This window comes from Simochromis diagramma, unplaced genomic scaffold (genome assembly GCF_900408965.1).
Source record: "Simochromis diagramma unplaced genomic scaffold, fSimDia1.1 OVJJ01000344.1, whole genome shotgun sequence".
Classification (NCBI taxonomy): domain Eukaryota; kingdom Metazoa; phylum Chordata; class Actinopteri; order Cichliformes; family Cichlidae; genus Simochromis; species Simochromis diagramma.
In genome coordinates, this window is record NW_024387375.1 from 4,594,264 (window position 1) to 4,610,807 (window position 16,544).

A 16,544-nucleotide genomic window follows, 5' to 3' on the forward strand; every position below is an offset into this window, starting at 1 on the left:
CTACGACCTTGAGTTCTGGATGTTATGATGGCTGTTCTTGGACAGCACAGACACAAACAGTTACTGGCTGAAAATTGGACCTCAACTCATAACAAAGATGAAAGAGTTCAGTAGTGTAGATGCCGTGTTAGCACAATTTGTATTTTCTGTAACATCAATAGAAATTAATGTGCAAAATCAAGTGTCATGCAAAAATGTTGTCCTAAAACACAAAACAAATATTTAAAAAGGTGTAAAAAAACAAAACAAAAAACTTTGCATAGACATTTTAAATCACACTTAGTTTTACTATAAACATGAATCCTTGAAAATATATGTACCAACATGGAACCCCTCATCCTTTCAGGATTTACAGCACTCAAAAAGAAAAAAAAAGAAAAAAAAAGAGACACTGTAACTCTTCCAGCACAAGCCTGACTCTGCTCGACTCTGCTGTGTCCGTCAAAAGTGATTTTGGAGCGTGAAGATGAAACCATCCAAAAAGTCAGATGACCAGCTGAGGAAGGGGAAAGGGAGGAGTAATAAAAATGAGACTTGCAAATTACCTATTGCTAAACAGTTTGACATTGGTAATATTAACATGAGGCTGTACAGTTTGAGGAAAATACAAAAGAATGCATCAGTGACTGAGAAACAAAAATTAAGTCATTGACAATATTAATATATTTATATTAATACCAACAAGGCTGTTATTTTTTATGTTCAAGTTTAGAACATTAACCATTTGTTTAAAATTCAGGGTAGTAGTCATTATCTCGTGGGTAACGTCCTGCACGGTCATCCAGTCGCCACCTCGCTTCTTCACCAACCTCCATTGCGGCTCAGGATCTTTCCAGTTTCCAGTACTACTCACCCGTTTCCGACCAAGCCGAAACAGAGTGCTCACATGGAATGAAAAGGAATCTACACAAAGAACAAAAGCTGCACCTGGCCTCTTTTTCCTCTGTATAAAAATAATAAAAGTAGCACAACTGCGACCTGTTCCCCTCCCAACATCTACTTCCAGACACTGTTACCCTCTGAAGTGAAAATAATAAAAAAAAAATAATAATAATAAAAAAAAAAAAAAATCATACAGAATACAGTACATCACGTTTTGTTTTACTTCACTTGAACTGCAAAACGGAGGGCAGGGGTGGGTGGGGAGCAGAAATAAGAATTTACCAAGTCTACACTGAATATGACTCTCTGTGCATCCACAAAGAAACCAGAGGGAACAACTGAACTGCATTTTTTTTTTCTTTTTTCTGTTTTGGTAGCGGCATCCATGATAGCTAAACAACAACTCCACTCCATGCCCACTTTCCACAAGTCCTCTTCACTCCAGCAGTGAGAGCCAGGGAGGAAGATGAGGGTGGGATCTCGCCTAATCATTCTTCTTCTCCCCTTCTGGTTTGTCTGTGATTGCAGCGGAGGCGGCATCTGGCGCAGGGGCTGCTGTGTTGTTCTGGGCGTGGTCTACTCCGCTGGTACCAAACTCGTTGACCCTGTTGGGATCGACTCGATAGATCCAGCGCTGGTAAAGGTAGATGAAGAACACCACATCTGCAGGAGAGGACAGTTTGGTCCAGTGAGAAACCAGCCCCAATCAGACTTTTTTTTTTTTTTTTTTTTTTTAGAGCTAAATAAATAAAACTGAATTGAGACCAATATGTTACTTAAGAAGCATCAAAAACAAAAAAATTCACGTACAGTAGAGGTCCAGTCAGACCGTCTCTTCTAAAGAAACAAATATGCTCACAATGCAGTGCAAACGTATCTGTCTTTGTTTTAAATACAAGATTTGCTTGTCACCTGATTTGGTTACTACATGCTTGTAAAGCGACAGTTGCACAACATCCTGCCCATGTATACAGACCAGTATTACCACAGCCTGTTATTTTAAAGTGAGAAATCTTAAGTACAAGCGTCCCTTGTGGCCGATTACTGCTTAGTTTTCTATTCTTCTCACAAGCGAGAACGTTTAGTTTCATTTTGTTGTAATTGATATAGAGATAACTAAGCCTTCTTGCATACAGAATTCCCCTTGTTGGAAAGTCCAAATGCAACGTTCAATAGGTACATCCAGTATATAGCAAAGTTACACAGTGGGCTTAGTATAAACCACACCTGTCCTCCTAGTTTAAGTGAATATATGAATTCACCAACACTCAGTGTAGAATATACTTGATACATCTTTCCACTCCATCCGTTTTCTTCCTCTTATCCTTATCAGGGTTGTGTGGGAGCTGGAGCCTCTCCCAGAGGCAGGGTACACCCTGGACAGATGTCCGGTCTGTCACAGGGCTAACACACTTAGACAACCATTCACACTCACATACACACCCAGGGACATTTAGAATCACAAATTAACCCCACTAATTTTCACTTTCCAATTATTTCACAAATCAAATGACGAAATGTTTAAGAGCTGGCTGCACGAGCTGATGATTGACATCTTTGTTGTTTCAAAGAGATGTGACAGGTCTCCATCATCTGCTTAGCAGCAACATCAGTGTCCTCAGTGCAGCGAATATCAACCAAATCATTACTCCCAGTTTGGTTGTTACTGACTTGACTTCTTGCTGATGTGAGCGCTGCTCTAAACCACTTTTTCGTGTCCAACTTAGCGAGTTAGCACAGACAGCAAACGAAAATTCACATTAGTGTCGCCCACCTAACATCTAATTGACTGGCTGGCCACACACTGTAGGTGGTAGCTGTTTAATTTGTGAAGCAGGGGATTTTATTTAAAGGCTTCCTAACTGCAAAGTGTGTAGGTTTCAGTTTGCACAGCAGGGCTCAGTGCTTCATTACCAAACTGTATGAACTAACATGAACTGTACAGCAGGAGAAGAACTACAATTTAGGCTTTTCTTGTGTCAAAGAAATATTTCATGAGCGGCGGCACGGTGACCTTTGTGGATGATGATTAATGATCACACCAAGTTCAAAACTGAGATCTGGTGAGTTAACACTAGGTGGAGTTAGAGGATTATGAAAACCAACAGCTGTCAAAGATCCAAGAATGACAGTTAAAAAAACATTTAAAAAAAAGAAACAATCCTCCAGTATGAGACAGTGATTCTACATTTTCTTTTTGATCAATATGCTCCAGATAAAAGAGAAATCAGGACGGCATTTTGTTTAAACACAAAACCACCCACGTCAACTGGAAACCGTTCTAGAGAATGAGGCAAATCTTAAACCACCTCCAACAAAACACTCATCTTAATGCTACAAAGTCAAAGCTGCACTGGCTGAGGAAGCAAAATGATGTTTTAGGCGATTAGCTTTCTTTGATCCTGGTATAGTTCTTAAAAAAAAAAAAAAAAAAAAAAAAAAAAAAACCCAACATATTAATGAATATCTGAAAGAAAACTCACCATCTCTGAGGCATCCTATCCTGTACATCATTGGCATCTTGATTACGAAGGCAAAAAGGTCATCAATAAAGGTATTGAGAGCCTTGTAGGTGAGCATCCTCCATGGGAGGTGAGCTACAGACTTCATTTTATAGTTGATGAAAAGCTGTGGCGTCATTGTAATAAAACCTTTAAAAAAGGACAGAAAAAGGAGGTTAGATTACACTAAGAATTCCTATATCACAGGCAGTAATTTAACCAGCAGGAACCATCGTGAGTGAGTGTGCCAGGTGAAGTTTATTAATACACAGCACATTAGCTAAGGCTACTGGGAATTGAATGCGTAACCATGATGCAAGTATGAAAACATTAGCTGCGAGTCCGGCAGCTCAGAGGCGAGGCAATCGAGAGAGACCAAAATAAATCAGCCTCCTCTCTGGGCTTTAAAATAGATTAACATAAAAAACTGAAAAAAAACCTGCTGGATGACAGAGTAAAAATCAACCCCACAGAAAGAAAAGAGGAAACAAACAGTTCCAGGAAGAGCACACAATTCAATACTTTAATGCCAGGGATCTCCAAAATGTTTATGCTAAAAACTCAGGAAACTGTTTTGGTTTTTATGAACTTTATCTCAGAACGTTGTCTCTGTCGCTCTGTATTTTCTATTCATTTCATCCTTTTAAGATAACCTTTAAAATATTATATCTAAAAACCAAACCTTTAAGGAACACTTCAGTATTCTTCATTTATTTCATAGTTAGTAAATCCAGCACAGTTTAAGTTCCTTCAGCCTGTGGATTAAGTTTTAAGACCTCAGAGTATAAAACTGCTTCAGATAAACTTACCAAAGGTTAACAAGAAGCCATAGAGCATGCTGAGTACCCATGAGTACCAGCCTTTGTGCTCTACGTACAATAAACTGTAGACCGCATAGCAGCCAAACAGAGGGTAGAGCAGCCATGACAAGTACTTGAAGGCCATCTGTTCATGAGATAATGAAGAAAAGAAGATGTCACTCATCCTTTTTATCAGAAATATCCAAGCAACGTACAGAGAAACACATTTAGAGAAGCTTCCTTCAGATAAACATTTAAACAGACTAATTTAATCATGTTTCATCCGTTCTGAAGACAATCATGTGAATGCATTTGTTACATCCACCATTCTGAATGTGACTGGTGTTGGTTTCACTTACATCATCGTAGATTTTGGTTGAAGACTCCACATACGTCGACTTATCTTTGAATACCAATCTTGGGAACACTCCTGCGAATTTGTTCTCTCTGTCCAACTAGAGAAAAACAACAACAGTTAAGAATCTGGTGGAAACGACACTCGATGAATAAACAGTTTAGCATCTGCAAAAGGTAAGGAAGAGCCTGTTAAAGAGTTTAATCAAATGCTGCTCATCCTGCAAGAAAAAACTCATGTTTTTCAACTTACTTTGACATCCATGACCTTGGTGATTTTCCACAGGTCAATGAGAAGGCCAATGAAGACGCTGACCTGCACCACAAAGTTGGTTTCGTTGTCCAGAATGTACAGCAGCACCACTAGAGACTGAAATACTCCAAATATGATGGAGCGCACAGATAGACCTTCTAGAGACTGTCTGCTGTTCCAAAACTGGATATCTGAGGAGAAGACGGAGCTGAGGTCAAACTCGGGTAGGCGCACACTGTTCAAACTATTCTCCTCCTGTTATGTGAAGTCCTGAGTACAGACTGCTGCGATCTTACCGTTCTTGAAGGCGAGAAACTCAAAGATGCTGTGCACAATGGAGACAACGATGGTGAGTCCCAGCAGGTATGGATTGGTTTCCAGCAGGGCCACCTTCACAAAGACTTTATTGTTAAACTCAGCTTGCTTATAAAACAATGAATCTTCTATATGTTCAGTTGCTACAGAAGTTAATCACCCTAGAAACAGCGTACATGATAGCTTTGTAAATAACTAAAGTGCACCTGTCCAAGTATTTGGGATTGGGACTACGAGTATTTTGCTTTAATACAGTGTCAACTGAAAATTAGAGTAGCCTGTATTTGGACACCAAGATAACAAAGTCCCACATTACACCCGAAGAGCAGAGGTCACTCAATTATGAAATGCCAGTTTCCACTCATCACGCGTCTTGCATTTTGTTTTCAAGTAAAAGGTAATCTGCTAGAAAGCATTTGAAATCCTCTCCACCTGGCACATACCAACTCAAGTAGACTTTCTTTTAAATATATGTGAAATAAGATCACAGCATCTAAATGAGCACCAATATTAAAGCCCAACTTGCAGGAGGAAAACTTTAGTTTCGTCTCAGTAACCTTTGACTGCTTACCTTGACTGAGTCTTGGTCTTCATCGGATTGCTCGTAGGTGTCCTCAGGAAGGAAATTCCAGGGTGAGCGAGCGTTCTGGGCTGCATACAGCTGCCAGCGCCACAAGGACAGCGGGCAATAACTGAGGCGGAGCGGGAGGCTTTTTAGGGTCTCGTTGATGGGATAGTAGTCCTTCTGAAGGTTCCAGTAGTCATTGAAGTATACAATGGGATAGTAGTCGCCACTGACTGCATCAAACTTAACATCTAATATAAGGTAGGGTAGAAGAGCAGCAATGTCAGATAAACCAGAGCTTTAAATAAACTATGGATAAATAACTGTCACATTATACTTCCGATACTTACACTGGTCTAGAGGAGGTGGAACAGAGCCCTTCACCCAGGCTGTGTGGTCATCCACCATATTGATAGTGAGGTTGGGGTGCCAATGTGAGATAATCTCCACTGGACCGTGGCTCTCTGCTCGCTGTGAGGAAACACCCAATGTGTCAGTGCAAGCATAAATATATTAATCTGGTAACTGCAAACTGATCATCACACAGCTGCTACACTTCTTACTAGTACAAACAAAGACAAAGTCACTTTGGGCTCAACTGCACTGTAACTTATCTACATCTACTCACAATAAGCCCTGTCCAACAGCAAAGCACTCAAAAGAAAAGGACTCTGGGTTGGTTTACATTATTTTTAAATGCGCTTTAAAAATAAAAGTGACTTGATCAACCAACCATATAAAGATATACATAAAGAAAGGTAAAACCATTGACTGTGTACATTTGGTTTGGCTGTCAGTTTTCAAAGTTCTTCTGTTCAGACGTCGGTAAAGGGCAATCATTTACAGACTGTGAGAGAGCCAATAAATGGTTCTCAGTTTCCAAAGTCTTTGATCTTCGTCTATTTTTCCTCTGCTGCAAAATGTGAAGGCAACTACCTCAAATACATTAACTGGAAATTGAAAAAACCCTAGAAATTACTTCACATACTTGCAATATGTGAAGTATGCATTAGGAATTAAAGTAATGAAGCTCTCTGCGCTGAACTCAGTTGCGTTTTAGGATAAATAATAATCTTAACCTTGATCATCTCGGGGTCTGCTTCCGTCTCTCCTGTGAGCAGATTCTTGGTCTTCAGAAACTTTCTTCGCTTATATTTATTCAGCACTGAAAGAGTTCAAAAGCAAAGTTTAGCACTTTAAACAAACATTACAATAACAGGATAATATGTTAAAGCGAGTGTGCTTTTCACAGGTGCTTACTTCTGGTTGCGTGAACTGTTGCCAGTCTGCGATACTGCCCCTTTCGTTTGGGGTCTGGGTGGAATCCACTTTTAGTGAAGTAGATGTGTATGTAAAGTGAGCCGTTCTGCTGTATTTTCTACAATCAGACAGAAAGTGGAAGAAAAAGAAAATCAGACAAAAATAAACAACTTTCAAATATGCAAACTTCACTATAAACTGGACTTTCCCGTCCTTCATCAACATCCGTCACATTTCCTAAACTAACAACTGTTCTTTCTCACCGTCCAGCTACTGTCTGTCACCCTCCCCCAATTCATCCACAGTAATCCTTACTTCTGGGATATCCATTTCCTTATAGTGCTGGTAGCAGCCATCACCATCTTCCCCTGTGGTCCAGTCTCCATAGACCAGATCCCTGTGGAACCAGAACAGGGCATCTGTGTTGTTGAAGTCAGAGAAGACTTCCTCCTGGGACACGTACACGTACAGATCCTGCAGAAAGAGAGAGATAATAAAGGTGTTTATCATATTGAAACAGTTAGAAACAGTCAGAAAACTGGTTTGCTGTGTGGTAACTAAACAATTATGCAGCTGACGAGGTAGATAAAGGAAAGGAAAAGGGGACAGTGTAATACCATGAGAGTGTCTTTGGGGAAGAGGTTCCTGCTGGGTACCCTGGGGGCACCGGCTGGTGTGCTGGGGTCAGGAGTGGATGGCCCTCGGCGGAACCAGCTACTGATCGCCCAGATTATGAAGATTCTGGTGAAACAAATGCAATCACAGTCAGAGGAAAACAAGGTTTAACTAACAAGGAATTAAAAGAAAATAAGTGAAAAACAAAAACATAAAAGAGGAAAAGAGAAGTGGGAAATGAATCGAGTCACTAACACTTTAAAAACTGTTCAAATTCTTAGACAAGGTTATTTATTTCGACCATCTCTAAATAAAAAGAGCTGCTGCAGGCGAGTTAAACTGCAAGGAAGCTAATCAGATTAAAGTTTAACCAGTCTAACTGCATTACATTTCAAAGAAACTGTTTTCCTGCCTCACACAAGGGTGATGAGTCAAACTAGAATAATCTACAAAGACAAAAGAAGAAAATGCTGCAGAATATTTCAACAAATAATTTTTCATTTGTATCCACCCTAACTTTGTGTGTTTGTGATTTTAAGTGAATATTCACAGCACCTCTTTCCTTTTGTGTTGTTCTAACTAACAGAAATAATGGATTTTGTGTCTGATATTTTAATGCAGATCTCTAATGTGAAAACGGTCTCTGTCCTTACTCCATGTTACTTAGTCTGTGTGGCTGAGGGGGAAGTGTGTCGATTATTGACTGGACCCAGTATGCCAAACCTCCCTTACACTCTGCTCACACAGATCATACCCGAACACGTTTGACCCCCATGACCAGTTCATCTGACTACTGTGATTGCTTCTTGCACAGTAGAACACATCCATCATGATCGCCAACCACACCCAAGGACAGCTGCCTCCATGGATTTTGCAGTGTTAAGTAATTAAATCTATATCAAGGCGTGTGAGAGGACACTGTGCTTCCCCTTATAGAAAATGCCCCAATCAAGCCACAAATAAATACAATTACAAATTTCTTTGTTGAAACCAAGTTTGAGAGCAGGCCAGCAGGGGAGTGGCACACAGCTGCCCATAAAAACTCCTTTAAGAGTCCATGTACTAGTGACATATACAACACACCATACAGTGGAGGGTCAGTTTACTATATGTGACAGATGTGACCATTTTCATTTTTTCCTTGACCCACCATATACTAAAATGCACTTACAGAGAAAAGTGAAATAATTATTTTTACTGAAGTAGAGCAAATGGGTTGTTTTTATTGCACTTGCGATCTTACAACCACAGGAAACAGCAACATAAATTAAGAAAACGTATATACCATCATAACACTCGTGTTTCCAAATCATGATCCTGAAATGTGTTCAAATATTCAGTGCCAAAGATTTTAACTGAAGGGTTTTAACTGATTAATGCAATATAATCTTCTTAATCTCATAAATGGGCCTCTTCTTCTGCTTGAGCAGTTGCCAAAGGTAGGAAAAGCAGCCAAAGCCTGTTATTCAAACAAGGTGCCAAAAAAGTACTACTCTGGTCCAGCTTTTTTTTTTTTTTTTTTTTTTTTTTAAATGAGCACTTACCCTAATGTACCGTACATTTTTATTATACAGGAACATTTCAAAAAATGTAAAACTGCTAAACTCTTCAAAGAGTGTACAACGATACTGAAATCAAAGCTGAGCTCCTCCATAGCTGGATAATGGCCATCAGACAGCTAGCCGTTACAGCACAGGTACCCACCATAAAAAGCACCTTGAGGCAACTGTTGTTGTGAATTGGCTTTATATAAATCAAACTGAACTGATATTCCTACAAAGCTCTCACACTCAGAGTAAGTCAACTATTAATTTGACTATAGAAGAAAGGAAGAAAAAAAAAAGGTCCTGCACACTTCATAACACGTACTAAGTTTTTGTGATCATGCATATATGGATTTTACCTTATTTACGAACTTGGACCAAAAAGTCATAAATAAAAAAATAAATAAATCATGCAGTCAGGAGGAAACTTACTGAAAAGCCTGCTGCAAAATTTCTGACTGTTACAAAGGTCACTGTGAGAGATTAGTCACTTATACTGGCATAAAATTGTTAAGGAAGTCAACACGTTGCTCCTCAATCAATCATGCATCTTTCACAATGTGCGTGAAGTAACTGCAAAGGAGGTAGTAATTTCTAGGGAAAGAAATAAAACTGGCAGTGCCAACCAAAGCAGTATGGACAGCCTATTTTGTGTTACTCCACCTCACCTAGCTACAGCAGCAACATCAGTGGTAGCAGGTAACTAAACAGCTTGTGGAGTGCCCTGAGCTCATAGTGGCAGAAGAGGTGACACACACAGAAAGATTTTAACATGCGAGTCTGGCATTAGGTATGGACTATACTTTATGTGTCCGCTATAGGTTCGCTTGTGTACCAATGACAAATTTCGTCAGCTCAACATTCTGTGTGGACGTCCCCATGCACGCCTGTTTTTTTGGATACACGTGCTCCCCATGTGACAGACTTTAAGCGGACATCAAAGACGGATAACAGGAATGACTACTCGGATGTCACGTCTCCATCTGTCTGTGACCATATATCCACAACAGACTATAATCTATTTTTTAGTGGCCTTGAATAAAGTTCAATTCCTGGTTTGAATTATTGTTTCAGTCCCACTGTGTGTGAAAAAGTATTTGGAAAGACACAATGATCCATCACTAGTTTCCTCTTAATTATTTATGCTGCACAAAAAAAAAAAAAAAAAAAACCACAATGAAACTAAACAATGTAGACCGCAAACTTTACAGTTAACTCCAGCAGCACCTTCACACCTTTATTATTACCTTACCATTTACATTCACTCTGACACCACTGTGGCATAACACATTTGGTTGGTCATTAAACTCACAGCCAGCCCACAGAGCGAATGATTATCTGTGTGCTGGTAAACAGAAGAAAAAAAATGCAATAACCCACCTGAAGAGAACTCCTTTAATGACCTGCCATGCATTAGGAGCTTGCTGTTGCTGCTGTTGCTGTTGAGGGTCCTGTGCATTTCCAGCTGTCTGCACAGTCTGGCCATCTGTTGTTGCAGCAGTCCCATTGCTGCTTACCTGAAATGAAACATACAGACAGGGTCAAAGATAATCACAAAGATGACGCAGCAACGGCACAACGTAAGAAAGGATGTTAAAAATAAAGAGCTTTATTGGCAGTAAAAATATCCAGAGACCCAATGTACTTTCCTGAAAGCCTAAAGTGGTGATATGATTTATTCAAGAATTCTTCCTCAATCTGCAGCCAAAACAAAGAACATACAGTACGATAGGGCTGGGCCATATCATCCAGTTCACGGTAATACCGGTGTAATGTTGGGCAACGATAGGAAAATGACATATCGCGATAGAATATGGGTAAAACGCGCATGTGCAGTGCCTTTGTTTACATACACATGGCTGCGACGCAGAATGAGAAGAGCGAAAGCGGATCGTTGAATGAAACGGATGAACCTGAACTGGTTTGTAAAAATGCTGCAGCTTCACTGGTGTGGAACTGGTTTAGCTTTCGTCCGTCAGATACACAACAAAGCACTATTTTTGGTAGCGCATGCTAGCGGGCCGTCGTTATTACCGTGTTGTTTGGAAAATACGGCACACTTAAAATCAATCCTTAGATTTTTCTGAAAGTCGACAGAGCCCCTTATAATCCCGTGTGCCTTATGTATGAACTCTGGTTGTGTTTACTGACCTGGAAACGATTTTATGTGCACGGCGCTCGAAAATCTGTCAAATGTTTCAGTACGACTTCGCTAAGCTACGAAGCCGCACCGCTTGATGGATTGTCGGAGCATTACGGCTATCGTAGGCGGAGCCTCGCGGAGTGATACGTACTGTGCTTCAACATAATATTACCGTATTGTGTGTGTATAACCTCTTTTTAAGTTTCGTGGATATTATACATGGTTATGCTGAGGATATGTCGGCCAGTTTCCACTGGAAATGCCTTTTGGTTAAACTGTCACCAAGGAATTTGCATTTGCACTGTTACATTTTTATATAACTTTAATGCAGATTAAAAAAAAAACAAACAAAAAAAAAAAACAGCTGCTTGTTTAAGTGAATGATTATTAGTGCAAAACAAACATCAAAGTTGTGGAGTTGTAAAGCATTTTGTCTAGTGTCACTTATATCGTCAGTTATATCGTTATCGCAAATTTTCAAAAGTATATCGTGATAAATACTTTTGGTCATATCGCCCTGCTCTACAGTACGATGTAGTGCAGCTGTAAAGACTAAAAGGTGCAGTTACGGTGACAAACCGCAGTTCTTCTGGGTCTTTTATTACATGGCCTTAAGAGTTAACTACACCTCGACCTTTGCATTTTAACTTTTTAAATAAGAATGGCAGATTTGTCGCTCACTGATGCACTTAAATCTTAATAGCAAGTAACAAACATGAAAGACCTAAAAAGCAGCCGTTTAAGCAGAGGATCCCCAGTTTGATACTGAGAGGAGAAGATTCTCTTTGGGCTTGGGTTAGGAAAGGCCCTGGGCATTTAAAAAAAAAAAAAAAAAAAAAAAAAAAAAAATCTAAATCAAACATGTGGAGATACTACCTGTGATGACCCCGTGTGAATAACAGAGCAGCTAAAAGAAGCTACATAACAAACAAAACCTCTGCTACAAAATAAACATAACTTAAAAAAATAATAATAATATTGGCAAATCCCTATTTACCTATTGTGACCTGTTGACCTAACAGAGCAGGAGAGTCGAACTCATTTTAGCTTATGAGCCACACACAGCCCAATCTGATCTCAAGTGGGTCAGATCAGTATTACCTATATGGAAAAAACAAACACCTCTCTAAATTTCTCTCTTTTAATAAAGTAGTAGAGTCTTAAAACATTCACATTTTTATATTTAATGAACCACCATTTACAAAATCCTATGGCACACCTGATTTTGAATGAAGACAACCCATTTTGGGAACCCCTGGTTTCAAAACCTTTCATAACAGTGTCAGCATGATTATGCAACTTCCCTTGGTTTCAGTGAAATCTGTCATACGTTTGCCCTTTAATTCATTTTTTTCCAAGTTTCTCCATGTCCATGTAACCCCCACCACCCCTGTGGCAAGGCCACCCTCTATTCAAGTGACACAATAGACAAACACATGCCAAGTCATGAGACTCATTCACTATCTAAACATCTAATCTCCCCTGTTGTCACCAACCAGCAGTCAGCCAGCAGAAACAAAACATGACTTGAGGCAAAAAAAATGTTTTATGTTTAAACAGATTACCATTAGTTTTGTCTCGGGAATTTGCAAACAGAAATTTTTTTAAAGTTTTTGTTAAAACACTGACCTAACAACATCATAATCAGACCGTTTCAAGGACACGGATTGGCTCAAAATAGGTCCTTTCATCCTCAGTGCCCAGTACTTTTCCTGCTGCGTTAAAGTAGAAGCAATTCGCTAAACAGACAAGGATCTTAGAGTCCTGATGGGATCAACATAATAACCATTACACAGATAGATCCCCTGATAACCTGTTTTTATTGTTGAGCCTCTCTCTTCCAGCTTAGGATAATCATTTACAATTTACACCCTCTGAAACAAAGATTAACAATTAACCACCTATTCTTGGTTCACAGCAGATCCTTAATTTATCACCGAGTCTAACATTAAGCACTCACATAAGTCAATTGTTCACAGGCTCTGGTAATGTGTCTCTAACATGGTGACATTATCTCCTACATGCCAACTCAAACAATGCAGTATATCAGTATCAGGCCAATAACACACTCTGTACACCACCACAGTGGTTTTTATATCAAACAATCAACATGGCAGACTTTAGTGCCTTAATTCAAGGGGTTTCACAAAGATACCATGCTAACTATTTTGGTAATACAGGAATTTTTATAGATAGTTCCCCAGAGGCTCAGACCCTCAATGTAACTGGACAGTTGGCTGATAAGCAGCTGCGCCAGATGAGGCTGTTTCCCTCATTTATTCTATGATACAGTCAGCAGATAAAGGACGTGGGGTTGATATATAAGTGTTGAACTTGAATATAGTAGCTGCATACTAGAACTGTCAATGCAGCTGCATGTAAAGGAGGACAGGGTGAAAAATGACATGTATAAATAACATACATATATATCTCAAAACTCTCCCTGCACTGAAATCTGGCCTGGTACAACAGGATGTGCTCAAAGGTTTTGTTTTTCTTTTGACCACCTTGGCCTGTGATAGATTTCATTCAATCACTGCTACCCAAGGTCCCTAATGTTTAGGTATGTAGTACTTGTCAAAGCAGCACACACAAATACCAGGATCCAAGGTTACCAGAGAGTCAAACCGAGAGCATCACTCTGACACTTCACTCTTCTCTTCCCTCCTCCAACCCCCAAACAGTATATCCTGCTTCTACCTCTTCCCCGGTTAATTGCTGTAACCGTACCCAGTCCTCCACATCGTATAAATATAATGATACTTCCTCAAACCACCTTCCAGATTTTTATGGTCCAAACCCATGGTCAACTATCTAAGGGGCTACTGAGCTGACAAGCCTGGAGCTAAACAACAAGCTGGCATACAGAAATCTAATCTGGATTGGACCAGTGGTTGGTTGGTTGGCTGGCTGGCTGGCCCCCCGGTGCACATCAACAGTTCTCCATCGGGTCACTGGTTGACATTCCTCTCATCACTTTTTCTATGTACTAACAACTGCATACAGCTAGCACCCTACAGAGATACTCCCAGACATCTGCCCACATCAAAGTCACTCAGATCCTCACACTTTTTATTCCCTCTTTCAACAAACTTATTTTAGGAGCTCATTGTTCACTCACTGACAAGATAATCAGTGTTATTAACTCATCAGTAACCCCCCACCCCATTACAAGCAATTCAATCAACAGATTCACCTAGTAGTGGTCCTCAAGAGACCCCTTAGGGCTCACTCTAAAAACAACAGCACATTTATCCTGACAGAGCAATTTTATTACAGAAGAAACACTTTGTGTATGCGTTACCCTTGCCCTAGTTTCTGAAATGTGTGTATTCACAGAATTTCAAGCACAGAAGAAAGCTTTTTTTTTTCTCTTTGACAGAAAACATGTAGCAAAAGATGACAATACAGATGCACAGTCATTTTTATTTGGAATCAGGCGGCATGGTAGTACAGTGGTTAGCACAGTGGCGTAACAGGAAGATGCACCTTGGCCACCTGGGGTCTCTCTGTGTTGAGTTTGCATTGCCTGCAGTTAAATTAATTGGTGATTCTTTGCCATAGACATGTGTGGTTCTATGTCTCTCTGTGTTAGCCTTACAATACACTGTCGATCTGCCTCTCACCCTGTGACTGCTTGGAGCAGGTCATCTGGAGCTGATGGTTTGATCCCTGGCTGCTCCACTCTGCGTTCAAACGTATCTTTGGGCAAGATACTGAACCCTGAGTTACTGACAATGCATTCATCAAGGAGAGTAGAATATAAGAAATATAGCTATATAAGAACCAGTACATTTCCGATTTCAAATGGGTAAAATCTCTGCTATGTAACTGTACTCTATAGACAATACATTAGTTGCTATCAATACTTTAGATTGAATCATAAAAAGCCAATCATTGACTGTGTCAGTCTCCAATAGAGAATGGATACGCATTTACAATCTTTACAGTCATGCTCCTGTATTCAGTATTTGTGTCACTACACATTTTTGAGGATTGAGCAAACGGAAGAGTAATGTTTAGCCATCTAAAAAGAGCGATGATTCACAATGACCTCTAGCAGCTTGTGATAAGCATTTACGACTCTGGAAAATAACTGCTAGCTACTGCCCTCGTTAAGGCTCCAGTGCTAACAAGACAATTTTAGGAGCATTTTTCATGGTTGGCTACATTTGACGACGGCTACACCTGATTCATCCACTCTATCCGTGTTAAAAAGCTCTCAGGTGAATAGGATGTTTATATGTATATATATTTTTTTTCCTTCAGGGGATTTCGAAAATGCACCTCGAGTCAAAAGTTTTCTTGAAATATCTAAGTAGACAGTAGCTGGAAGGATTTAGCATGAGGTGAGAAATGTGCGAGAGGGGCTTGAGACTGGCCTTGTTAAGCAAGACAAGCTGCGTTGTTCAGGTTCAGGCCTTGTGATAAGCTAACTGACACACGCCAGCACTCACTCGGCTCACTTCAGCACACCGGCAGTCTGTTAATTACCGAGTCCGTTGGAGGTTACCGTGTGATTTCAAGTGAGATTTCAACTTCAACATCGGCCTTCTCGCCGCTTACCGTCGGGATTTCTCCACACATCGTTAGCGCCAGGAGGGGGGGTCGTTTTAAAACCACCCGGCACTGGCAACGTCACTGTGGCTCGTGTATCGACTGTGATCACGTTTAAATGTCAGCGCACCCCCACACGCGAGCTTCACACAAACCAACCAACTTCCTCTGCCTCGCGCGTTAAAAGTGAAAAACCCAGTAACAGTGTCATTCATTTTTACCTCGCCGTTGCTCACGGTAGCTTTGGTTACTCCGCTCTCCTGCGTCGCCATCTTTCTTCGTCTCTACAAGCGCACCACACTGCTGGCTGGGAAACTGCGCGTACTCTCGCGAGAAGACTGTAGTTACGTCTTCAGAGAAGTGATCGAAAATGCGGTGAATAAAGTCAGGTGATCTTTTTTTCTGTTTTTTGGGCGGGGCCGGCGAAACCCCGTGACACACTTCGTCAGGAATGTTCGATCATGTAACAATAAAATAAAAAAATAAATAGTTAATTAATAATAAAAAGATTATTTTAATCACCTAATGAATGACTTAGTAGATTTTTTGTATGGTTATTGCAGCGTTAAATAGAAGTTTATTTCCGAAAGTGGGGAGGATAAAGACATACTATCCACAAGGCTAAATTTCGGGTTATTATCGCAAAATTTGGACTTCTGAAAAAATAACTCCAAACTGAGAAAATAAACATTTTTTAGAAAAGGAGTTTAAATTTTGAATTGCTAATCAGCAAAAAGTACACCAAAATAAAAGCT

The 16,544-nt window shown here is 40.0% G+C and overlaps 1 protein-coding gene across 1 annotated transcript; it reads right to left on the minus strand.

The window, feature by feature from the left end:
- Window positions 1–262: 262 nt before the first annotated feature.
- On the minus strand, window positions 263–16,175 carry clptm1 (CLPTM1 regulator of GABA type A receptor forward trafficking). The gene is made up of 14 exons (XM_040009289.1): window positions 16,011–16,175; window positions 10,470–10,606; window positions 7,548–7,671; window positions 7,246–7,404; window positions 6,931–7,048; window positions 6,750–6,835; window positions 6,021–6,141; window positions 5,677–5,921; window positions 5,087–5,180; window positions 4,791–4,981; window positions 4,543–4,638; window positions 4,193–4,328; window positions 3,366–3,533; window positions 263–1,545 (listed from the first exon to the last, which is right to left on the minus strand). Exons 1-14 carry the CDS (start codon window positions 16,059–16,061, stop codon window positions 1,367–1,369), a joined length of 1,905 nt encoding a protein of 634 aa, XP_039865223.1. The 5' UTR covers window positions 16,062–16,175; the 3' UTR covers window positions 263–1,366.
- Between the last annotated feature and the right edge of the window lie 369 nt (window positions 16,176–16,544).

Excerpts from the sequence above, each read along its gene's own strand:
- clptm1 (XM_040009289.1), bottom strand. The coding sequence starts at position 16,061 with ATGGCGACGCAGGAGAGCGGAGTAACCAAAGCTACCGTGAGCAACGGC. Across the intron at positions 7,049-7,245 it reads AGGAAATGGATATCCCAGAA|AAAATACAGCAGAACGGCTC; the intron begins GTAAGGATTACT and ends GTCTGATTGTAG. Across the intron at positions 6,836-6,930 it reads AACAGTTCACGCAACCAGAA|TGCTGAATAAATATAAGCGA; the intron begins GTAAGCACCTGT and ends GAACTCTTTCAG.